Here is a 25000-nt window from a genome sequence, read left to right as displayed (position 1 = left end):
CTGTAACGGTAAAACATATGAGGTGATTCGAATGCGGTTTGTTTGAAGGGCACAAAGAGGGCTGGCAGGCCGTATGTTAGAACCGGTAAGGGTCGAGGATAAAGGTATCCGTGTGAAATAAGGAGGAAACAGGTTGGAATCCTGTACCAAGAGAGGGAAGGTTAGAGGCCTTCATTGGGTTTGAGGCTATTAGGCGGCGGGTCGAAAGGGATCTCGGTCCCGGTGTAAAAGGAGAAACGATTTACAGCTATTAGGCGGCTGATTGAAAGGGATTTCGGTCCCGACGTAAAAGGAGAAACGATTTACAGCTATTAGGCGGTTGGTAAGATAAGAACAAAAGATGGGGAATAACTCTGCAAAGAACATAGAGTTACCCAAAGGAACAACACTTAAAGTTATCGGTGAAAGTGGAAAACACTGGAGAGCGTTTGCAGCGTGGCTAACGGAGTCACAAAGAGAGACAGGACGTAAGCGATTAGATTCAGAGGGAATCTTGAACCAACGGGAAAAGAACACAAGGTTAATGAGCCAGGAGAAGGGCTGTTTGTAGAGTTACCTATTTGGATGTATTTGTGAATACAATGTGGTGGGGAAGGTTGAGTTTGTGTTAGACGTAAGTTGAGTGTTCCAACCTGGAACTTGTATGTGTGGAACAACTTGTATGTTTGTATGGAGATAATGATTGGTCGTCATCGTTAATGTGAAGACTTTGGACGAGGTGAATTGCGCACACCAAATCCGGAGGAAGGACGATGATGACCGATTCTGCACGTGTTGTTAATTCAGTGATGGGCAAATGTCATTTTGAGAGAGAGAGAGAGAGAGAGAGAGAGAGAGAGAGAGAGAGAGAGAGAGAGAGAGAGAGAGAGAGAGAGAGAGAGAGAGAGAGAGAGAGTGTGTGTGTGTGTGTGTGTGAACTCGATGGGGAATTGAATAATTAAAACCACTTCAGCAGACAGTTTGTCAAATGGGATGTCAAATGGACCAACGTTCGGGTTTTCTCATGGTCCGATAAACTCTGTATGCTGTTTTGGCTTTGAACACTGTATGTGATAAATGGATGGTCTCCACGGAGCATCATTTTGATTTTAAATTCAAATTCAGTTCTGTTTCCACTTTGCATGTTTCGTAAGGCTGATCGACGTTACGGGTCCGTTTTAACGTCAGTTTCAATTCTGGTTTCATTGTTGGGGTCATTAAGCATGTTTTATACTTGATTTTCGTAAATCTGGGAAAAAAAACTTATTTTATGGGGTTTTGCGAGTCACGTGACGTGCCATAGGATTTAACAGGCGCGCCGAAAGCACGAAATCGTCCCATCGAAGGACAGCTTATCGTGAGGGTTTACGAGATGGATTAGCACATTTTACAAAGTTTGGGGACGCCCTTCTTAGGATTCTGTAAAAATTCCGATTTAAAACGAACGTATTTGAGATGTCGTCAAATATTTGTTCCGTGAGTTTGATCGTAAAAACCAACGCGCTGATAAGACGTATTGCTCATGTGAGTGCGTGATGACGTAATCACGCATGGGCCCAGCGCGCTTTGTCAAACTTGAAAGTGAAATTAACACCCTGCTGTGAATGTGCCTGCTTGTCGGAGCAATGTACAGGAATTTCTCGAGGCGGCTGATTTTGAATATGGTGGACAAACTAGATTTTAAAGAGATAGCTTTGTGGTAAAATTAATTAATAAGGACATTGACGTTTCAAAGGATCGCTCGATTTTGTGTTTCGAGGCGAGTGCACGCGCTATCGGAACATGGAAGCGACAATGCTTTGAAACAAGGCTGTAATATATATGTTTGTTCCGGTTGTTGTTGTTGTTGTTGTTGTTGTTGTTGTTGTTGTTGATTGGGCTTCGTGACCGGAAGAGGAAAAGAGAAAAAAAAAAAAAAAAAGAGACGCGGAAGAGGCGCAGGACCGAGGGATTTAGGATGGATGGTGTTGTGGTAATGAAGTGCCGTACTGTGATTAGCGGCAACGGAGATTGGGCGGATGTGGCAGCACTGTGTATGGGGGTCGGTGGCTCGTGATGACTCGTATGCCGCGTGCTCCGTGGAGGGTCGTGCTGGAACAGTAATGGTATGTAGTATACTGTATTAGGAATGGTGTACTCTGAGGAATGTAATTGGGATTAGAGTATGGAGTTTGCCTTCAGTATTATGTGAACAAGTTATTGTATTTTGTTATTCTTACCCTATGTATATTTATGTTGTTGTAGATATGCGTATGGGTTTTGTGAGAATAAAGCCGATCGAAAAGGTTTATTGTTGATTACTACAACAGATGGAAAGGAGGATTTAAATGCTTTGAACAAGGAACGGATTTTATTTAAAGTGGGTTTATCTTTTAGCCGCGTCTCGCGGAGTAAACGCCGGCTCTAAGAGTTCCGCGTTGTTCTTATTATTCTGGTGAAGACAAAACCTTTAGGACGTGGCTCTTGGACACATTTGTCCTTGTTTACATGTCAGACATCCAAGAACAAGGACGTTTGGTAGGCTACGCACTGATGAGGAGAGCGGTGTTTTTGGGAAAAATTACGGGCGGAGCTCGTGCTGTTTGAACACGCAGCCATCGTGGGCCTTGACGAGGGAGCGTTTCGATTCTCTGCCTGTCGGGGTCGAGATGTTTGTCTGGAAGCGGACAGAAAAGCATGTCTGTTGTCTTTATATGAGCCTCTATCTGTCAGGATAAATTCATTGGATTTGGGAAGTATAAGCGGAATTAAAGGGATGTAGAGGAATGGTTGCTGAGCAACGACATCGATCTGGAAGGAATGGAATTGGCTTTGCACTGCACTCACTGTCGACTACGATGAAACAGGGCAGGATTATGAATACGTGGCCAAAGCACATAGAGATTACACCGTCAAACGCTCTCTGATGACAACCAACCGATGGATCGGGAAGGAAGGAGCGGCGGTGGAGGTGAAACAAGCCGCCAGAGAGCGCGAACTAATGAAGCACAGAGAAGGACTAACACCGCACATCTCAATGGCAGTTAGTAACAGACATAGTGCAGGGGAGTTAGGAAGAATGGTGAACAGATTGAGATGCGCCCCAGAACCACAAGATGGAGCAACGAACACCAGAACACTTTACAGGCCGTCAGACAAGGTGATGGATGGAAGGTATGCTTGCCTGATCAAAATCTACAGTAGTGTACAGTAAGGTCTCTGGCCTTCACGTCCACTCACCACGCACCCAGAGCAACTTCCAGTCCTGCAAGCTCTAGTCATGGTGGGAGCCTCGTACGGAGGTATCATTTAAAAATAATCTTTTACACAAATACTTGTCATTATGTTGCAGTTGACTGCAGTGTTCAGTGCAGTGGCATGCTGTAAACCTTGTAGTAACGGAGACAGTGACAGAACCTTTGACGACACAACATGCAACTCCTGGTACTGACACTACTCCTTTGTGGGGGGACCTATCACTAGGCAACACACTAACACACTCAAGCCAAAGAAACCGTATACACCTCCGTGGCAAAGGGGGACATGGAAATGAACCAGTACCAACCCCACAGCGACATAGGAGGGGAGCGGCTGGAGAAAGAATGGAAGCAGGTGAATACGGAAGGTTGGGGAAAACATACAACCAAGAACTAGATAAGGTAAAGATATTTTCAAAGGAACCTGGCAAGACCACACCACTCATTTCCAGAGGGCTGACAACCATCCAGCCACAGCAGCTCATAGAACTGTCTTGCGTCCAAGCCGAGGAAACTTATGATTTGATAGAACGAAACGAGGAAATAAAATCGATTCGATGGTCTTATGCTATGACAAAACCTGTTGGGAGGGACGTCAGAAAATGCAGAAAAGACAGAAGTGGCTTGGCAGAACAAAACGCAAGACAAAACCCAGCGGGGGCACTTTGCACAAATAGGATTCATATGGGGTCAACACGCATCTCTAATTACCCAAGTTCCATGGGCCCCTAAAGAACCCTTTTGGAGTACAGTTGTGAAATCTTGTGAAAATACAGTAACCTCCCGGAGAAGAACACATTTCACTTATAGATGTTTTCACCTATAAGGCTTGAACCTCTCACTCGCGATCGAGTGGAACGCAAGGAGGGTTACGCAGGGTGGAGATCTATATTTCATGACTGGGGAGACTGGTTACTGCGCCTGGTAGGGGCAGCAATCCTAATCATCATGGGAATCATTTTTGGAGTATTTCTGATCAAACGTCTCATTTCCATTTGTCTAAAGAAATGCTGTGAAGCCTCACCCCTCACCCAGGCCATCATAATAATTAACAGCGAACTCATGGAGGAAGACCCCGAGGACCTCTGTATGGGGCCACAACCAGACCCGACCCCCACCAGCTGAGGAGCCAACAAGGTGTTCTGGCGGAGGGCGCCCTGGGGAAGACTCTTCCAGGTATTACTGATTACTCAACGAACTTTCAAGTGAAAAGGTAAGCCAAACATGGACTCATACATCTCACTACACACGAAGATACAGGAAGTTGTAACAAGAAAGAAAGGAAATCTACAAGTAAAATGCTGATGGAGGTTTATGATAGATGTGGCAGTGTTTTGACTAGCATATGCATAATCGTGGAAAATGGACAATACCAGATAGTGAAGGCATGTATGGAAAATACTTGTATGACCCTTATATGTAAATATGCATCTCATGAGACTCTTTTGTCTTCTAGCGCAAGTTGAGAAAGGAGCTTACACCATGCCTTGAGCGCTCACAGTGCTGCTCACCCATTATTACATTTGCATATTGTAAATATTATTGTTGTAATTAGTGTTGAGTATAATTGCCTAAATAATAATGTTGCTGTTAATATTGTATAGACTTGTAGTGCCTTTAATATTGTGTGGACTTAACATCAAATTTGTATATGACAACTTAATGGAAGACTTGTGGCATGCTTACAGACCGTAATGAGTACAACAGAAGCTAACCTGAACCACTCGGCAGTTGGGGACTTCTCATTTGGGGAATGGTCAATCCACGTGCATTTTTCGGGCAAAATTACCATTCAAGGCACCCTAGGGATGCTGCTACAGGTTAACCAAATAGGGGTCCATGAAAGTTGGTGAGTATCAAGGTACTGGCTTATGGTTCAGGACATATTGACCTATCTCGGCTCGGTCAGGGGTCAAAGGTCAATGATGATATGCTAGGTGGTCAAAATGGACCATTCAAAGCCCCCTGTGCTCATTAATCAGCTGTCGGGATTCTAACCTTGCTTGTAATTGTGTATTATTCAAACCTTGCTTTAAAATGTTGCTTTAAAGGTCATCGGATGCTCGGTTTTCACTATGGTCTTTGATAACCCTTGTTTTATTTTTTGGCTCTGCAACTGCACAACAGCGAGAGGTGTTCCTTGGGAAAACTGCTTGTAGCTCAGATGATCCCAACAGTTCTTAGTCATCACCAGAGTTTCGCCTTTGCTATCAGCAGGTGCCAGTGTAGGGGTGTAGGAGCCTCTTAGAAAGTTATTAGTTTGCAAGGATGAACTCGTCTGGTGTACGAAACCTGAGGATTGACTGACACACACTTCCCTGACCCGGGAAAGAAGCCCACTGCCGCATTTATTTCTTTATTTCTGAATTATCCCTTAAGCACACACTTGTAGTCCACACCCATTTCTGCTTTTGATGTGATTATCAATCGAAACTTGCACAGTAAGAACAATGTCCGGGGTTCCCTCATTAATCCCTGAAAGTTTCAGCCTTCCTCGGTCAAATCCTCCCGGAGGTAGATGCCATACATACCTGAAATACCCTACATACCCACATTACCCTACATACCCTCATTCGACTCTGTCATTAACTCCGTTATGAAAGGAAGATTGTCGATAACGAAAATAAAGAACGATGCTTCGTATCAAGGGAATAATCATCGACGAACTCGGACTCGATTTTCACTTTCACAACACAATCTGAAACACAAACAATCGGTTAAAACGAAACGTTCAATCTTTGTATTTATTTTAAATCATGGACACGTGATGTGGCGGGAACCAATCAGACACCGCGATCTCTCTGTTCGCTTTTCCCCAAACAGCTCGCGCTCTTCACTCGGTTACCACAGCGTACCGTCCTTCACCCGACACCACGTGCGGTCCACCATGACTCGAGATCTCAGAGAACACCCCGGGATCCACGAGCGGCTCCGATGGAGGATACGTGGTCGGTCCGGGAGGTTCTCCGGAAGATCGCGGGTCCATGGTCGGTGCACCCGAGGACAAGGGGTCCAGACCCGGTACGTGACGTTCACTCCGTACCGAGAACTTGTGTTTCCCGTGCTGATTCGTGCTGTGTACTCACACAGGAACTCATTGATTTAGTGAATGTCACGATGTCTGGAGCGGAGCCGGAATTGAATTGTGAATGGAAATCCCATCCATGACGTGTTCCCCTCCCTCTTGTACATGTATGACATCATTTTATACCTCATCACTTCATTCATCATTCGATTCGAAAGAGTGGGTTTACCTTTCCTTCCCAACAGTCACTCAGGGCAGGGATTTGTAATTTGTACAGGGTGCCGGTGATAACTCACCGACTGTTCGTGGAAGACATTGAAGGTTCTTAAACGTCTCACTGCTAATGCTAATATGACGGACAGCCGGCTTAACATCTCACCCGAAGGATGGCTGCCCGTGACGTAGCAAGGTGACAGTTTGTTGTGCGGGAAGGAATCGAACCCGGGTTTGACGGTTTAAATGTGAGCAGCACATGAACTGCTCAAGAAAGAGTTGCACAAAGACCCCCACAGACCCCGACACTCTCAATCACCAACACATCCATTGCTCGGGTAAGGATCGTGAATCCCATCCAAAACCGTTCATGATCCAAGTTATAAAACGAACATGAAACCATCGAACGGACCAGTTCGGTGCGAAGATCCACACGAGCTCAAGTTTCGGTTTCTCACCTGTAGATCCTGCAGAGAGAACGTAGATCCTGTAGATCCATGAGCTTTGGTGAAAATATTAAATAAATAACTCATTACAATCCGGATTTTAAAAATATTTCACTATAAAACAATTAATATACCATCGTTTGATTGCTGAGAGTTTGTTGAACCAATAATAACCTTTTTTGTGTTCAGCATAATTCATTCAACCATTTCCAAGGTTATTCATTCATTGATTCGTTCTTGAACGTTAAAAACATTTTCTCTTTCCTCGAACAAGGAAGGATAAAACTCACCACTTCGGGAGGTATCGCTCGAGTAACCAGACTGTTGAAGAGTTACAAGAGAAGGGAAGGGTGGGTGGAGGGGAGGGGGGGGTGGGGGGTGACATGACGACATGAGATTAATAAACGATAATGATATTAATAAAATAAGAATTCGGAAATATGAGTTGAATCTCATGAATTGAAAAAGTTCATGAATTAACAGGTATGTTCAAAATGTTCTCGGAACGAAATGAGGTCCACAAATCCAGGTGTGCAAACAGGGACAGACAACCTTCATTGTGATCGGAAGGAGGGTTCACGTTCCGAAGGGGCAGTCAACCAATCGCGCTCACCTGCCACTCCTGAATCTATATGTACTGCACCAACAACATCTAGAACGGCAGGTACTGACGAACCAGGTGTTATTCGGAGAAGCAGGCACTGACTGACGAACCAGGTGTTCTCAAGAACAGCAGGAACTGACAACACCTGGCACAGTTCTCTGGAATAGCTCGTACTCATCGCACCAGGTAACCGCCGAAACAGCAAGTACTTCACGAGACTCACCATTCGAACTTTCCAAGATCATCAAGCATCGTTTATCAACCACCACCATCAAAACCATTATTACTTAAGGCCCAGTCACACCTTGACGTTTTAGCCACGAATGGCAACGTATAAAAATGCACGTAAACCGTTGGCGTACGCTGAAGTTTTGAGGTTTTTTTAAAGTTTTGGTCGTATTCATAACATGTTGGTCGTATGCATAACGTATTAGTAACGGGCACAGAACGTTTTGTTGTGTTAAAGATAACTTATACCAACGAATGCTTAGCCTGTTGTCGGCGTTCACAACCTATGCCCAACGATAGTTTAACTTAGTCATAGTACGCTGTACGTATCGCCGACGAACTCGTGGCGCTCTCTGTTAAAAACCTGCCGCTCGCCGATTTAAATCATAACCGCCTGAAAATTGGAAGTGTCAACATCCAGTCACACCTTGACGATTTAGCCAGCGTATGCCGACCTCTGAAAAATGTGTCTAAAACGCTGGGACACGTCGAATACGGTATGGGTAAGTTGTGTATCCGTTAGGAGCACGCTGAAAAACAATGAAGTTCGCTAGCATATTACGTGGTACGTCTGGTACGTCGTGAAATTTCAAGCATGCTGAAAATTTTACGACGTACTCAACGTATGGCTCACAAGTTCCGCATACGCTGGCATAAGTTCTCGGCACGCTCCGCAATCGTTTACACACGTCGGCCACACGTTACTTGTAAGTTACTCATAAGTCGAAATATGTCGAGGTAATGTTTAGCATACCCGAAACTTAATTTTTAACCTACGAGTAACGTTCATTGAACCTATGAGTAGCGTGCTTTGAACCTATGAGTAGCGTGCTTTGAACCTATGAGTCGCGTGCTTTGAACCTATGTGTAACGTATCTCAAACGCACATTGGCGTATGGAGACGAATTTGATTGACGTCTTCCGGACGACCACAGAACTTACTGAACGTGTTTCTAACTTACAGCTACCGTATAATGGCGTATTGGCAGCGTTTAGGGGAATTGGTATATACAAATGGGCTTCACAAGAGGAACCCGTCAGTGTTCCAGACTCCATGTTGAGTAGATTTCAATGTCAGTAGCAGTGGCAGCAGCAGTAGCAGTAGTAGTAGTAGTAGTCGTAGTAGTTCGAGAGAATTTAGTGATGTCGATGTTACTAGTAGTAGTAGTAGTTCGAGAGAATTTAGTGATGTCGATGTTAGTCGTCGTAGTAGTAGCAGTAGTAGTAGTTCGAGATAATTTAGTGATGTCGATGTTGGGAGTAGTCGTAGTTCGAGAGAATTTAGTGATGTCACTGTTCGTATTAGTAGTATTAGTCGTAGTAGTAGTTGCAGTAGTAGTAGCAGTAGTAGAAGTTCGAAAGAATTTAGTGATGTCGATGTTGGTATTAGTAGTAATTCGAGAGAATTTAGTGATGTCGATGTTAGTAGTAGTAGTAGTAGTAGTATTAGTAGTAGTAGCAGTAGTTGTAGCAGTAGTAGTTCGAGAGAATTTAGTGATGTCGATGTTAGTCGTAGTAGTAGTAGTAGTTCGAGAGAATTTAATGATGTCGATGTTGGTAGTAGTAGTAGAAGTAGTAGTTCGAGAGAATTTAATGATGTCGATGTTATTAGTAGTAGTAGTTCGAGAGAATTTAGTGATGTCGATGTTGGTAGTAGTAGTAGTAGTAGTAGTAGTAGTAGTAGTCGTAGTAGTAGTAGTCGTATAAGTCGTAGTAGTACTTACAAGTAACGTGTTGCAAAGTGTGAACAACGTTCGTGTAGCGTGCTTACAAAACGTTACTCATAGGTTAGAAATAAGTTTCGGGTACGCTAAACATTACCTCGACGTGTTTCGACTTATGAGTAACTTACAAGTAACGTGTTTCTACGTAGGTCAACGATCGCATAACGTGCCTACAACTTATGGCCAGCGTAGCGGAACATGTGAGTCATACGCCGGCATACGTCGTAAAATTTCAAGCATGAAAAAATTTGAGGAAAACCCAAAAGTTCAACGTTTAAAGCCAGCGTACTACCACTTATGGCAGTGTTTTTCAGCGTGGTCTTAACATATACAAAACGTACCCATAACGTATTCGACGTGTCCCAGCGTTTTAGTCAAATTTTCCAAAAATCGGCATAAGCTGGCCAAAACGTCAAGGTGTGAATGGGCCTTTACCATCACCAATCAACATTCGCCACCGCTAAACCATCATCACCTTGACTTACCATCGGAAATCTCAATGTGACCATTTCAAACACATAAATTCTTCAAAACTACAACTACCGTGCGCTCTACAGGACATTATAGTTATTAATTAATAAATATGATATTACAGTCGATCACGTGATGACACTTGGTCCGTTCTGTACTTTGATCAGTTTGACCTTTTGCTCGATTGTGCTATAGCCCTTTCCTCTTGATGACGGTTCTTCCCCACCACAGGTGGGTTCCTCACCTGGAGGAGATGGACAGTTTTTGAGGGTCATCGTCACCATTCATTACAAACATTCAGTCTGCTGTTGTATAAATTAAATAATAAATGATCAACGAGACCATTCAGTAGTTTTATTCGAGTTGTTCACCGTCCCTCCCTCATCCTGGTGGTGCTGCACGACGTCCCAAACAGCTTCGTTTTCCTTTTTAACCGCGGGTTCCCTATAAAACCGTGTGGGAGCAAAAAAAACCCACCTGGTCTACCTGGAAAAAGGCGTGTCTTGACGCATGCACGCACATACATACCTACATACCCACATACCCACATATAACTCCGTTATGGAGGGAAGATTGTCGATAAATACAAAAACAGAAAATAAAGAACGTGGTTTCGTGTCGAGGGAATAATCATCGACGAACTCGGACTCGATTTTCCACTTTCACAACACAATCTGAAACACAAACAATCCGTTAAAATGAAACGTTCAACCTATGTCTATATTTTAAATCATGGACACGTGATGTGGCGGGAACCAATCAGACACCGCGATCTCCCTGTTCGCTTTTTCCCCAAACAGCTCGCGCTCTTCACTCGGTTACCACAGCGTACCGTCCTTCACCCGACACGACGTGCGGTCCACCATGACCCGAGATCTCAGAGCGGCTCCGATGGAGGATACGTGGTCGGTCCGGGAGGTTCTCCGGAAGACCGCAGGTCCATGGTCGGTTCACCCGAGGACAACGGGTCCAGACCCGGTACGTGACGTGCACCCCGTACCGAGAACTTGTGTTTCCCGTGCTGATCCGTGCTGTGTACTAACACAGGAACTCATTGATTTAGTGAATGTCACGATGTCTGGAGCGGAGCCGGAATTGTTGAATTGTTGTTGAATTGAAAAATAACTCGTTTTGTTTCCATTGCTGAGTCCGCTTTGGCAGCGTTGACGGTTTCTCCTCGTGAGGTGGTCATGGTTCTGGCCAGTTCGGCCTTGGTTATTGTGACCCAACCAGAATTTCAAATGGTACAACAGCTCGGTCAGGAAGAGCTTAAAACCATCCACGTATCGTCGGTGTGTTACCTTTCCTGATTCTTTGTATGTTTTTCTATTGGTTGTTTGGGTGTATCCATGTCCATGTTTGTTGATGAGGTTATTCAGAGCAAGACAAAATAAGAGGGGGGAAAGACTGTCTCCCTGGAAGATCCCATGCTATATCTTCACATCTGGTATTTCGACATTTCCTTCTGGTGCTGCACTTTCAACGTGGTATTCCAGAGTTCCATTGCTTTCTCAATCAGTTTGATTTCTTGGGATTGATTTTGTATATTTACATGCATTTTATCATCCATGAATGTGGAACACTCGCAAAAGTTATCTTGTGGTCCATCCAGGTGGTGGACAATTTGGTTCTTCGCACTTTGAAATTTTCACATTGGGCCTTGTTCAGTAGTGGGTGGTGGCCCTTTTGTTCAACCTCGAAACCTTGTTGGGTTCGGTGATGGAACGTAATTTCTGTGATGATTCCTGTTAGAAGTTTGAATGTTTTTTGTTGACATGTTATTGGCGGGTATTTGTGAGGAAGTTGGTTTCTTCAGATTTTTAGATGAGAAATGTGTTTCCTTCTTCAAACCACTCATGAACTTCCTTTTCCTCTTGGATCAGTTGTTTGAATGTCCTGGTGTCGTGATTGTGGAGAGGGTCAGTTGTTTCAACCAGAAGTTTGGAATTCTATCTGGGCCTGGATTTTAATGTTTGGTGGCATTTTTTAGGTCATCTCTACCGAGATGACCGAATAAAGCCGGACCAAATGTCCGTCCGTACGGACGTCCGTCTGTCCGTCCGTCCGTCAACAATTTTTCTTTCCGATCTTTATGAAACTTAGTATGTGGGTAGAGGTCGATGAGTGTTGCACAACGATATAACTTTTGTCCGGGTTCAAGGTCAGGGTCAAGGTCACGAGGTCACGAGGTCACGTAAGTTATAAAAATCGCCATTTTCAAAACCTATCTTGTCTGCCATTCCACAAGATATTCGGCAACTGTTTATTAATTATGATCGTAAAAAATAATATCTTGTATCTAACCGGACAGATTTTTGCATTTCCGTCCCGTTTGGCCGCCACGTAACCTGGAAGATGGTACAAAGAAAATGGTACTCAGGTACTCAGGTACTCAGGTACAAAGAAAACTTTTTACTTCCGATCTTGATGAAATTTGGTATGTGGGTAGAGGTCGATGAGTGATACCCAACGACATATTTTTTCCCGGATTCCAGGTCAGGGTCAAGGTCACGATGTCACCAAAGTTGTGAAAGTCGCCATTTTCAAAACCTCGTCTGTCATTTTAGGAGATATCTGGCAACGGTTCAAGTTCATAGGTACATCGTACTCAATGAGTACTAGAACTTTGCTTCAGGACATATTGACCTATCTCGGCTCGGTCAGGGGTCAAAGGTCAATGAGTGCATTTTTCGGGCAAAATGACCATTCAAAGCCCCCTTGCTCATTCACGGGCAAACCGATTCGATTGCAATTTCGTAAATGCTTAGTACTAGATTAACTCAGATCAGGGGTCAAAGGTCATCGGATGCTCGGCGACCCATGGCTGCCTACCGGCTTGTTTTATTTTTTTGTTACCGCACGCACACCAAGCGAGAGGTGTTCGGGTTAAACGCTTGAGCTCAGATGATAACAGAGACAGGTGATCATCCTCTCTGAGGGAAAGGACATTAAAGGCACTCACCTGAAGGGACAGCCTCAGGTTAACCCAAGGAGACCGTCGTCTGGTGTACGAAACCTGAGCACCACTCGGACACACACGTGACCATAATCTGACCCGGAAAGGTCACCCCGTGGTTTTCCTCCTATCATCATGAATGGGGGTCCCGAAGGGTCCTGAATTAACTTTTTCCTCAAAACTTGATGGAATCAATCGAAACTTGCACAGACACAATGTCAGGGTTCCCTCATTAATCCCTGAAAGTTTCAGCTTCCTCGGTCAAATCCTCCCGGAGGAGGAGATGATACATACCTACATACCCTACATACCCACATACCCTACATACCCACATACCCATATAATTATAACTCCGTTATGAAAGGAAGATTGTCGATAAATAGAAAATAAAGAACGATGTTTCGTATCAAGGGAATAATCATCGACGAACTCGGACTCGATTTTCCACTTTCACAACACAATCTGAAACACAAACAATCCGTTAAAACGAAACGTTCAATCTTTGTATTTATTTCAAATCATGGACACGTGATGTGGCGAGAACCAATCAGACACCGCGATCTCTCTGTTCGCTTTTTCCCCAAACAGCTCGCGCTCTTCCCTCGGTTTACCACAGCGTACCGTCCTTCATCCGACACGACGTGCGGTCCACCATGACCCGAGATCTCAGAGAACACCCCGGGATCCACGAGCGGCTCCGATGGAGGATACGTGGTCGGTCCGGGAGGTTCTCCGGAAGACCGCGGGTCCATGGTCGGTGCACCCGAGGACAAGGGGTCCAGACCCGGTACGTGATGTTCACTCCGTACCGAGAACTTGTGTTTCCCGTGCTGATTCGTGCTGTGTACTCACACAGGAACTCATTGATTAAGTGAATGTCACGATGTCTGGAGCGGAGCCGGAATTGAATTGTGAATGGAAATCCCATCCATGACGTGTTCCCCTCCCTCTTCTACATGTATGACATCATTTTATACCTCATCACTTCATTCATCATTCGATTCGAAAGAGTGGGTTTACCTTTCCTTCCCAACAGTCACTCAGGGCAGGGATTTGTAATTTGTACAGGGTGCCGGTGATAACTCACCGACTCTTCGTGGAAGACATTGAAGGTTCTTAAACGTCTCACTGCGAATGCTAATATGACGGACAGCCGGCTTAACATCTCACCCGAAGGATGGCTGCCCGTGACGTAGCAAGGTGACAGTTTGTTGTGCGGGAAGGAATCGAACCCGGGTTTGACGGTTTAAATGTGAGCAGCACATGAACTGCTCAAGAAAGAGTTGCACAAAGACCCCCCAGACCCCAACACTCTCAATCACCAACACATCCATTGCTCGGGTAAGGATCGTGAATCCCATCCAAAACCGTTCATGATCCAAATGAAAAACGAACATGAAACCATCGAACGGACCAGTTCGGTGCGAAGATCCACACGAGCTCAAGTTTCGGTTTCTCACCTGTAGATCCTGCAGAGAGAACGTAGATCCTGTAGATCCATGAGCTTTGGTGAAAATATTAAATAAATAACTCATTACAATCCGGATTTTAAAAATATTTCACTATAAAACAATTAATATACCATCGTTTGATTGCTGAGAGTTTGTTGAACGAATAATAACCTTTTTTTGTGTTCAGCATAATTCATTCAACCATTTCCAAGGTTATTCATTCATTGATTCGTTCTTGAACGTTAAAAACATTTTCTCTTTCCTCGAACAAGGAAGGATAAAACTCACCACTTCGGGAGGTATCGCTCGAGTAACCAGACTGTTGAAGAGTTACAAGAGAAGGGAAGAGTGGGTGGAGGGGATGGGAGAGGGTGGGGGGGGGGGTGACATGACGACATGAGATTAATAAACGATAATGATATTAATAAAATAAGAATTCGGAAATATGAGTTGAATCTCATGAATTGAAAAAGTTCATGAATTAACAGGTATGTTCAAAATGTTCTCGGAACGAAATGAGGTCCACAAATCCAGGTGTGCAAACAGGGACAGACAACCTTCATTGTGATCGGAAGGAGGGTTCACGTTCCGAAGGGGGCAGTCAACCAATCGCGCTCACCTGCCACTCCTGAATCTATATGTACTGCACCAACAACATCTAGAACGGCAGGTACTGACGAACCAGGTGTTATTCGGAGAAGCAGGCACTGACTGACGAACCAGGTGTTCTCAAGAACAGCAGGAACTGACAACACCTGGCACAGTTCTCTGGAATAGCTCGTACTCATCGCACCAGGTAACTGCCGAAACGGCAAGTACTTCACCAGACTCACCATTCGAACTTTCCATGATCATCAAGCATCGTTTATCAACCACCACCATCAAAACCATTATTACTTAAGGCCCAGTCACACCTTGACGTTTTAGCCACGAATGGCAACGTATAAAAGTGCACGTAAAACGTTGGCGTACGCTGAAGTTTTGAGGTTTTTTAAAAAGTTTTGGTCGAATTCATAACATGTTGGTCGTATGCATAACGTATTAGTAACGGGCACAGAACGTTTTGTTGTGTTAAAGATAACTTATACCAACGAATGCTTAGCCTGTTGTCGGCGTTCACAATCTATGCCCAACGATAGTTTAACTTAGTCATAGTACGCTGCACGTTTCGCCGACGAACTCGTGGCGCTCTCTGTTAAAAACCTGCCGCTCGCCGATTTAAATCATAACCGCCTGAAAATTGGAAGTGTCAACATCCAGTCACACCTTGACGATTTTGCCAGCGTATGCCGACCTCTGAAAAATGTGTCTAAAACGCTGGGACACGTCGAATACGGTATGGGTAAGTTGTGTATCCGTTAGGAGCACGCTGAAAAACAATGAAGTACGCCAGCATATTACGTGGTACGTCTGGTACGTCGTGAATTTTCAAGCATGCTGAAAATTTTACGACGTACTCGACGTATGGCTCACAAGTTCCGCATACGCTGGCATAAGTTCTCGGCACGCTCCGCAATCGTTTACACACGTCGGCCACACGTTACTTGTAAGTTACTCATAAGTCGAAACATGTCGAGGTAATGTTTAGCATACCCGAAACTTAATTTTTAACCTACGAGTAACGTTCATTGAACCTATTAGTCGCGTGCTTTGAACCTATGAGTAGCGTGCTTTGAACCTATTAGTAGCGTGCTTTGAACCTATGAGTAGCGTGCTTTGAAGCTATGAGTAGCGTGCTTTGAACCTATGTGTAACGTATCTCAAACGCACATTGGCGTATGGAGACGAATTTGATTGACGTCTTCCGGACGACCACAGAACTTACTGAACGTGTTTCTAACTTACAGCTACCGTATAATGGCGTATTGGCAGCGTTTAGGGGAATTGGTATATACAAATGGGCTTCACAAGAGGAACCCGTCAGTGTTCCAGACTCCATGTTGAGTAGATTTCAATGTCAGTAGCAGTGGCAGCAGCAGTAGCAGTAGTAGTAGTAGTAGTAGTAGTAGTTCGAGAGAATTTAGTGATGTCGATGTTACTAGTAGTAGTAGTAGTTCGAGAGAATTTAGTGATGTCGATGTTAGTCGTCGTAGTAGTAGCGGTATTAGTAGTTCGAGATAATTTAGTGATGTCGATGTTGGGAGTAGTCGTAGTTCGAGAGAATTTAGTGATGTCACTGTTCGTATTAGTAGTATTAGTAGTAGTAGTAGTCGCAGTAGTAGTAGTTCGAAAGAACTTAGTGATGTCGATGTTGGTATTAGTATTGGTTCGAGAGAATTTAGTGATGTCGATGTTAGTCGTAGTAGTAGTATTAGTAGTAGTAGCAGTAGTAGTAGCAGTAGTAGTTCGAGAGAATTTAGTGATGTCGATGTTAGTCGTAGTAGTAGTAGTAGTTCGAGAGAATTTAATGATGTCGATGTTGGTAGTAGTAGTAGAAGTAGTAGTTCGAGAGAATTTAATGATGTCGATGTTGGTAGTAGTAATAGTAGTAGTAGTAGGAGTAGTAGTAGTGGTAGTAGAAGTCGTAGTAGTACTTACAAGTAACGTGTTGCAAAGTGTGAACAACGTTCGTGTAGCGTGCTTACAAAACGTTACTCATAGGTTAGAAATGTTTCGGGTACGCTAAACATTACCTCGACGTGTTTCGACTTATGAGTAACTTACAAGTAACGTGTTTCTACGTAGGTCAACGATCGCATAACGTGCCTACAACTTATGGCCAGCGTAGCAGAACATGTGAGTCATACGCCGGCATAGGTCGTAAAATTTCAAGCATGAAAAAATTTTAGGAAAACCCAAAAGTTCAACGTTTAAAGCCAGCGTACTACCACTTATGGCAGTGTTTTTCAGCGTGGTCTTAACATATACAAAACGTACCCATAACGTATTCGACGTGTCCCAGCGTTTTAGTCAAATTTTCCAAAAATCGGCATAAGCTGGCCAAAACGTCAAGGTGTGAATGGGCCTTTACCATCACCAATCAACATTCGCCACCACAAAACCATCATCACCTTGACTTACCATCGGAAATCTCAATGTGACCATTTCAAACACATAAATTCTTCAAAACTACAACTACCGTGCGCTCTACAGGACATTATAGTTATTAATTAATAAATATGATATTACAGTCGATCATGTGATGACACTTGGTTCGTTCTGAACTTTGATCAGTTTGACCTTTTGCTCGATTGTGCTATAGCCCTTTCCTCTTGATGACGGTTCTTCCCCACCACAGGTGGGTTCCTCACCTGGAGGAGATGGACAGTTTCCCGTGCTGATCCGTGCTGTGTACTAACACAGGAACTCATTGATTTAGTGATTGTCACGATGTCTGGAGCGGAGCCGGAATTGTTGAGTTGTTGTTGAATTGAAAAATAACTCGTTTTGTTGCCATTGCTGAGTCCGCTTTGGTAGCGTTGTTGGTTTCTCCTCGTGAGGTGGTCATGGCTCTGGCCAGTTCGGCCTTGGTTATTGTGACCCAACCAGAATTTCAAATGGTACAACAGCTCGGTCAGGAAGAGCTTAAAACCATCCACGTATCGTCGGTGTGTTACCTTTCCTGATTCTTTGTATGTTTTTCTATTGGTTGTTTGGGTGTATCCATGTCCATGATTGTTGATGAGGTTACTCAGAGCAAGACAAAACAAGAGGGGGAAAGACTGTCTCCCTGGAAGATCCCATGCTATATCTTCACATCTGCTATTTTGACATTTCCTTCTGGTGCTGCACTTTCAATGTGGTATTCCAGAGTTCCATTGCTTTCTTAATCAGTTTGATTTCTTGGAATTTATTATCTTGGCAAAACGAAGTTTTTGCAAGATATGAAAGTCAATTTGTATGTTTTTTTTTGTCTGTAATCACGTATAAAAAATTCTGCAGAGCACAGTTATCATTGGAAATTTTTGTAACTTCGCATATCTGAGGCCTATAGAGGTCCCTTTCAGCACATAAAATTTTGAAGGTCAAAGGTCAAGGTCACTTTGTTGCAAATCAGGGGAGTCGACGAAACCCTTATTTTTTGAGTAATTTTGATCGGATCGTCCTCAAACTTCATGGGGATATAGTTCATTTCATTTCTTTTAATGTCTTTTTAATAAATTTTTCAACATCGGGTTTCACTATTTCAATTGATTCAGCTATTGATGATGGACCGGGTTCTCCAAATTGAAAAATCCTTATTTTTATATGCCCTTTAAATGCCCCATCAGTGTTTTCAATATAATAGTCTCCCTTTACTTTAAACTCATTTTTCTTGTGTTTTTGTGATTGAAGATGTTTATTATAACTACTCTTCAAAACATCCTTTGAACAGATATCACAATGTTTTCTTTCCAACTCAAGAGGAGATATTTGATGAAACAGATTAAATGTGTGTTTGTTGGTTCGGAGGTGTTTTCTATAATGTTTATATTTGTGATTACAAACATCGCAGTACGTTGTATTCACCATATTTATATAATAAAACTATGCTGAAACTAAAATTTTCTTGATGAAAATTTCGTTTAATTTATAGGTGAATCTGTGCTTAAAACCATTTTATCCTCCAACTTTTTCACTTAATAAATACAATGTTTCAAGACACAAAAGTCAAGTTTCAATCAATCTCTTCATTTGTTAAAGATACTGAGAAATATGTCAAGGATGTAAAATTGAACAAAGATAAATATAACAACAATTGGATAAAAACTATTATGGTAAATAATATGAGTTCTTCAATTTCCTTCAGTGGAAGGGCTTTTAGTATACCTGGTAGAACATCAATTAAAGTATCTCTAACAAAAGTTTCTCCTCTCCTTCTAGTAATATATTCAAAACTAGAAAAAGCAATGAAACAAGAAAAAGTATCAAAAAACAAAAACCTTATGGATGAAGCTTTAGAAAGAAAAGATAAGACCATCTGTAATATGCAAGGAGAAATTTGTATTTTTTTCAACAACCCTAAAGATGTAAATCCTGATGAAATAACGGATGTTAATATATCAGGTGAAATGACATTTCGTTCAATAGTAGTTAACGATCATTTTAAAATTACCTTTAATATAAAAAATGTTGTCGTTGAATCTGATAATGAAAAAAAGTATATCGATATCGATGGTAATATTATTAAATATGAGCCTATATACAACTGAAAGTATAGATGAATTTCAGTTTAAGTAAAGTTTTACTTTATAAATATGCTAGACTTTCCTGATTCTCCATATGACAAATTTGAGAATTGTCCTGCGTGTGAAAGACGGGGATTAAACACAGAGTCAAAAGCTTATAAACAATGTATATTCTGTGATTATCTTCTAATTAATGATAATAAAAAATATAAAAAGGAAAATAATTCTTTTAGATTTACACCAAAAATGAATTACTTGACAAGATTGATTGGAGAAATGAATGTAAAGTATGAGGGTGATAACACACCTTTCCTTACAAGGGAAGAAACTGAACGTATAAGAGAAATGTTCAAAGGATTGTTGTTATATATTATTCATGGATGTAATTTTCAGGGAAATATCAACACAAGATATTGTATAAATAAAATAATGGATTATCTTGAAATTAAACCTGAACTTACGATAAAATATAGAGTTTCTAAAAAAGCCAATAATAAATTAAATAACCTGTTTTCCAAATATATAAATGAATGATTTTTTACCCATTTGGGAAAATAAGATAAAATTTAACAACCATATAAATCTCCCAAATTCATTAAGATGTCTCATAGTTGGTTCAAGTGGATGTGGAAAAACCTGCTTACTTTTAAAAATGCTCCTGACTCCCAACTTTTTAGATTATGATAATTTAATAATTTTCACAAAGTCAAGTTTTCAACCAGAGTATCAACTACTCTCACAAGGTTTTAATGCTGGTCTTCAAAAAGAAGATATAATCGGTTTATTTAAACGTCAAAAAAACCTAAATGATTATAACATTGAAGATATAATTCAACTATTTTGTGATACACAGAGATGTAAAAAGAAATCAAATCCTATAACTTGTATTCTTAGTGATAATACGGATGATATACCGTCTCCCCAAGATTTGGATAAATCAAAAAAGAACCTCGTTATCTTTGATGATTGTGTTAATGAGAGAAACCAAACGGTAATGGACAGCTATTACACAAGAGGGAGACATTCTTCTTGCAATTGTATTTATCTTAGTCAATCGTACTTTCAACTTCCTCGTCGTTCCATCAGAAACAATGCTAATACTTTTATTTTATTCAAGTTAAATTCAATAGATATCAATAATTTTTGGAGAGATGATTGTTCTACATTACGTAGTAAAAAGAAATTTGAGGATTACATGAAGCACACGACTGAAAAATATAAATATATTGTTGTGAAACAAGATGAGATATTAAGGGATATATATTTTTTTTATAAACAATTACATATATAAATGTCAACTATTATTGTAAATCTTGTGGGTAAATCTGCTTCTGGAAAAAACTTTCATAAATTAAGGTTCTTGTGTAGTACAAATGAGAATATTGTAAATTTACTTGAAAAACACCCCGTGATACGCATTGTATCAACAACAACTAGAGCAATAAGACCTGGAGAAGTAAAAGGTGAAGATTATCACTATATTTCAGTGGAGGAACATATGCGATTGAGGAATGAAGGTCAAATATTTGAGGAGGTTTCTCTTGGTACAACAAAATATTCACATTGTAAGAGTGAGTTAAGGAAACTAAAATCTGGTGGTGTTGGGATATTAGAAACTAATCCAGAAGGAACGAGACAAATTATTAAACATCTGAGTGGAGTGAAGATTTTATCATTCGGTTTTGATGTTGATGAAGAAACTCAACGCTTGCGTATGAAAAGCAGAGATGCAAGTATTAGTGAAGAAGAAATTACAACTCGCATTAATGTTAATAAAGAATTTGATGAAATATTTAAAGAAAAGGATTTATTTGAACACATCTACTTGAATGATGAAGAAAAGGAAAATTTCCCTGTTGGTCTTTACAATTCATTAAATTATATTTTACAATAAATAAATGGATGCAAAAGAAAGAGCAAGAAGATTTAAGGAAAATCAAGAGTTGGTTTAAAAAGTTGTAAAACAACAGGAAGACATAAAGAAGAAACGCAGACAGAAACTAACAGGCGAAGAAGCATTTGAAAGAAAACAAGAGAAAATTTTTAAACCACTTTTAAAAACTTCCCAAGAAAAAATGAAAGATGTTTCCACAGTTCCCACAGTAGAATATACTCCTAAAAAACTTCAAATGTTAAAAGATTTTGATCAAATGACGGAGGAAGAATAAGAGCATTTAGGAAAATTAAAGGTATATGATGATGAAGGTTTATTTCAACAACTGGAAGAGATTAATCAACCCCTGATTATATTGTGAATGCTGTTCAAAACAATGAATATTCAGCGGATTCAAAAACCAAAGCAGGACTCATTCCAACAGAACAACCAGCAATATTTCATCTTGTTCAAGAAAAGGTATTGATATTTAATGATGAATTAAGGTTCTTGGGTTCTGCTCAACCCCCTGTTAAACTAACTCCGAGATTAATGTTTCTTCTCACAAAAGATGGAAGACAAGGTTCAACTGTGAGGGATGAATCAAAGTATATTGATAAACCATTGGATATGGAAAATAATGATGATAGAGTATATATTGATCTGCTGAACACTCTAAATTATAAGGTTATTCTTTCTGGTAGAAGTAGGAAGAATGAGAAGGAGAAACACATTCTTCAGGCTTTAAGTATCCTTGGTTCAGGTGTTAGTTTTCTTCCAAATGACCCATCGCAATTAGTTAATGGACTGTTATTGTTGTTCGGCAGTAAGAAGGCTGGAAATAACAATTGTTTTAATGAAGCATCAGCCATTTTAGACCAGTTGATGAACATGAAAATAATTGATAAATCTCAATATAAAGACATTTTATCTCATATTAAATAAGATGAGAAGCACAATCCTGAGTTTTAATTTCACAACAAGCGACCACACATCTTCATTCCCATTCCCACTACAACTTGACCCAACAAAAGAATATGAGGCATCTTTATTGTCCATGGAAACTTATAATACCTTATTTAATATAACAGATAAAAATGACAAGTTTAGTTATAATCCCGGAAGTGGATACAAAACGATAACAGTCTCACCCGGAGCATATGAGATTTCTCAAATATCTTCCGAAATTGCTCGTCTTATGAAAGAACAGGGTGATGAACCAAAAAATATTGTGATAGACATTCAAAAACATACTTCAAAATCAACGATTAAAGTTAAAAATAACTACAAGGTTGATTTCACAATTGATAATTCATTTAGAGAGTTATTAGGTTTCTCCTCAAAAAGGATTGAAATGAATGGGACGTTTTACAGTGATAATGTCATTCAAATATCCTCAGGAATAAATTCGGTGTTAATTCACTGTGATTTGATTGATGGTGCTTATAATGATGGAAAAAAAACAAATACAATATTTTCATTCAGCGCATACTCAACCCCAATTGGTTATAAATTCAATATGGAACCCAAAAATTTGGTTTATCTCCCTGTGTCAGGAAAAACCAGACACAGAGTAAATTTTAGGATAACCGACCAAGATAATCGTGTGATTTCTTTTAATGGAGAAGTTATATCCATCAGAATTCACCTACGTGAAGTTTTCCAATAAATAAATACGATGGTTATTGTGAGGAAACACGAGTTGGGAAAATATAAAATAATTACAGGGGATGGGATGTTCCTTTCCCCATACTACAAGGGTGTAGGTATGTATCTTGGTAGAGGATACTATAAACCTAAGAGAAAAAGAGGTGTCGGACATCAATTTAGAGATGGGATAATTGATACTCTAATGGTTATTGGTTCAACTATTCTTAAACATAAAGATCTAATTGGTTCAACTGCTTCTGCTGTGGGAAATGTAGCAGGTGCTGTAAAGAGCATAAAAGATGCCCAGAAGGAATCTCATAAATTACAAGCAATAAAAGAAATTAAGAAAGGCAAAACTCAGTTGTCCCCCAAGAACGACAGAAAATAATTCAAATACTTGGATCAGGGTTTCAAAAGTTTTAACATCTTTTTTCCTAAATAAATACAAGTATGGAAGCAATTGATAGTATCTATGATTTGGATGATACTATTATTATCTCAAACTCCACTAAAAAAGAAGATTACTTCAAGGTAAATGCAATAACTGGAACAGACTGGAATACGAATGGTACAAAAAGTTTTGAAATAAATAATCAACAAACCTATTTGAATCTATCCAAAAGTTTCTTGTTGTGTAAATTTAAATTCACTAAGGCTGCGACGAACACAAACGCGACACTTGTAAATGATTTCTTCTGGAAAATGTTTGATAGTGTGCGTTTGTATATTGGAACACAAGAAGTTGAAGCGGTTGATTATGTCTCTGCTGTATCTGAAATGATGAAATTTACACTCTATACATTCAGTGATAGAATGGGAAAGGGGTCTGTCGAAGGTTTTATTCCTGATATGTCAACGGGAACAAACACAGACCCTGGATATACTCAAAGGAAAGGAGCGTATAATGATGATACAAAAGCAGAAAATAGTTTTACTGTGGCAGTTCCTCTTAAAGGTATATTTGGATTTTGTGATCATGATAAAGTTCTGTATGGTCTTAAAATTAGATTTCAACTACAAAGGAATGATAATGAAAATCGATTGCTTTTTGGTGTTGGTAGTGCTTTTGGTGATCAGAATAAATTTATAATTGAGGAAATGAGTTGGTATATCAGTGAATATACTCCTAATCTTAAAACAGAAGAGATGTTGAATCGAAGACTTAACTCAAAGAAACCACTCAGTGTATCATACCTCAAAAGAAGATGTCAACACGTTAAACTCAACCAAACTACTTACACGTGGAATTTGGGTGTTCTGGAAGGAAAGCCACGATATCTGTGGATCATTTTTAAAAAGCCAGATGGTGATACTGCGACTGATAAGAATAATGCATTGAGTGAAAATGCTAAGGTGAAACAACTTCGCGTTTCTCTAGATGGAACATTTTATCCACGAGATAGATTGGAAATTAATTGGGAAAAAATGATTTTGCTGAAGCATACAATTCTTACCAAAAGGTGTGTGAAAGTAATGGAAATAAAGAACCTATTTTGGATATGACAGCATTTAAAAGTTTGTATACAATCTATGCGTTTGACCTGAGCGCTCAAAAGGAAACTATAAAGTCTAATCGAGTGGATTCTTCCCTATACATTGAAAGAGGAAGAGTGAAGAAGTTGATACATATTGTTTGCTTTTGGAAGAAACAGAATTGAAGATTAATACAGATAATGGTGTGATGATTAGTCTCACATAATTTTTTGTTAAATAAATGAGTGGCAAAGTACCAACTGGGGTATATGTTAATCAAATCAATCTTCATAAACTATCATCTTGTGTTCAAAATCAAAAGCTTTGTACGATTAACGTTAATACAATTCAGAGAAAATGAGCAGTAAGAATTGATGTTTTGCTCACAAGAGAACAGGTTAAAATCTTGAATCACACTGGCTCACTTAAAATTAAAATGACAAAACCAATGTTGAAAAAATATTCAATAGGAGAGACGAGTGGAGGATTTCTCCCATTTCTAATTCCTTTATTTGCTGGTTTAAGTGCGGTTGGAGCATTGACGGGTGGTATTTCAACAGCGG

At 40.6% G+C, this 25000-nt stretch overlaps 3 protein-coding genes across 20 annotated transcripts in view; 1 reads left to right on the top strand and 2 right to left on the bottom strand.

The window, feature by feature from the left end:
- LOC147007759 (dynein axonemal heavy chain 17-like) overlaps positions 1 to 25000 on the bottom strand; it is a 552046-nt gene that overhangs the window by 225931 nt on the left and 301115 nt on the right. The window lies entirely within an intron of this gene.
- The window catches only part of LOC147007762 (uncharacterized), an 80922-nt gene continuing 62029 nt past the window's right edge, over positions 6108 to 25000 (top strand). For 4 of the 9 annotated variants that reach the window (XM_085866442.1, XM_085866444.1, XM_085866443.1 and 1 more), the window contains exons 1-2: positions 10477 to 10904; positions 13471 to 13669. In XM_085866442.1, the coding sequence (XP_085722568.1) occupies positions 10625 to 10904; positions 13471 to 13669 (479 nt within the window). In that variant the 5' untranslated portion in view covers positions 10477 to 10624. Of the gene's footprint in view, positions 6237 to 7572; positions 7690 to 10476; positions 10905 to 13470; positions 13670 to 25000 lie in introns of those variants that run through there. The other 5 variants (XR_015053902.1, XR_015053901.1, XR_015053903.1 and 2 more) reach the window with 3 other exon arrangements.
- Positions 6208 to 16324, bottom strand: LOC147007765 (uncharacterized). Of its 6 annotated transcripts, none has more exons than XM_085866459.1 (5): positions 14953 to 15233; positions 14622 to 14652; positions 14343 to 14386; positions 7190 to 7220; positions 6208 to 6920 (listed from the first exon to the last, which is right to left on the bottom strand). In XM_085866459.1, the coding sequence occupies exons 1-5, from the start codon at positions 15167 to 15169 to the stop codon at positions 6908 to 6910; spliced, it is 336 nt and encodes a 111-aa protein (XP_085722585.1). In that variant the 5' UTR covers positions 15170 to 15233; the 3' UTR covers positions 6208 to 6907. The 6 variants fall into 6 exon arrangements, 2 of the variants coding, with proteins under 2 accessions (XP_085722585.1, XP_085722584.1); XM_085866458.1 differs by having other exon boundaries at positions 6208 to 6955; positions 14953 to 15211; XR_015053917.1 differs by lacking the exons at positions 14343 to 14386; positions 14622 to 14652; positions 14953 to 15233 and adding an exon at positions 7513 to 7653 and having other exon boundaries at positions 6208 to 6955.

Source organism: Eptatretus burgeri, chromosome 26 (genome assembly GCF_056783735.1).
Source record: "Eptatretus burgeri isolate ZD-2024b chromosome 26, Ebu_testis_v1, whole genome shotgun sequence".
Classification (NCBI taxonomy): domain Eukaryota; kingdom Metazoa; phylum Chordata; class Myxini; order Myxiniformes; family Myxinidae; genus Eptatretus; species Eptatretus burgeri.
This window is presented reverse-complemented; position numbering and strand designations above follow the sequence as displayed.

Bases quoted from the DNA above. Each gene is read 5' to 3' on its own strand.
- LOC147007765 (XM_085866458.1), bottom strand. From the start codon at position 15,169: ATGGTGAGTCTGGTGAAGTACTTGCCGTTTCGGCAGTTACCTGGTGCG. The intron at 14,653-14,952 runs GTGAGCGCGATT...ACTCTTCAACAG, and splicing joins TATAGATTCAGGAGTGGCAG to TCTGGTTACTCGAGCGATAC. The intron at 7,221-14,342 runs GTGAGAAACCGA...ACTCTTCAACAG, and splicing joins TCTCTCTGCAGGATCTACAG to TCTGGTTACTCGAGCGATAC.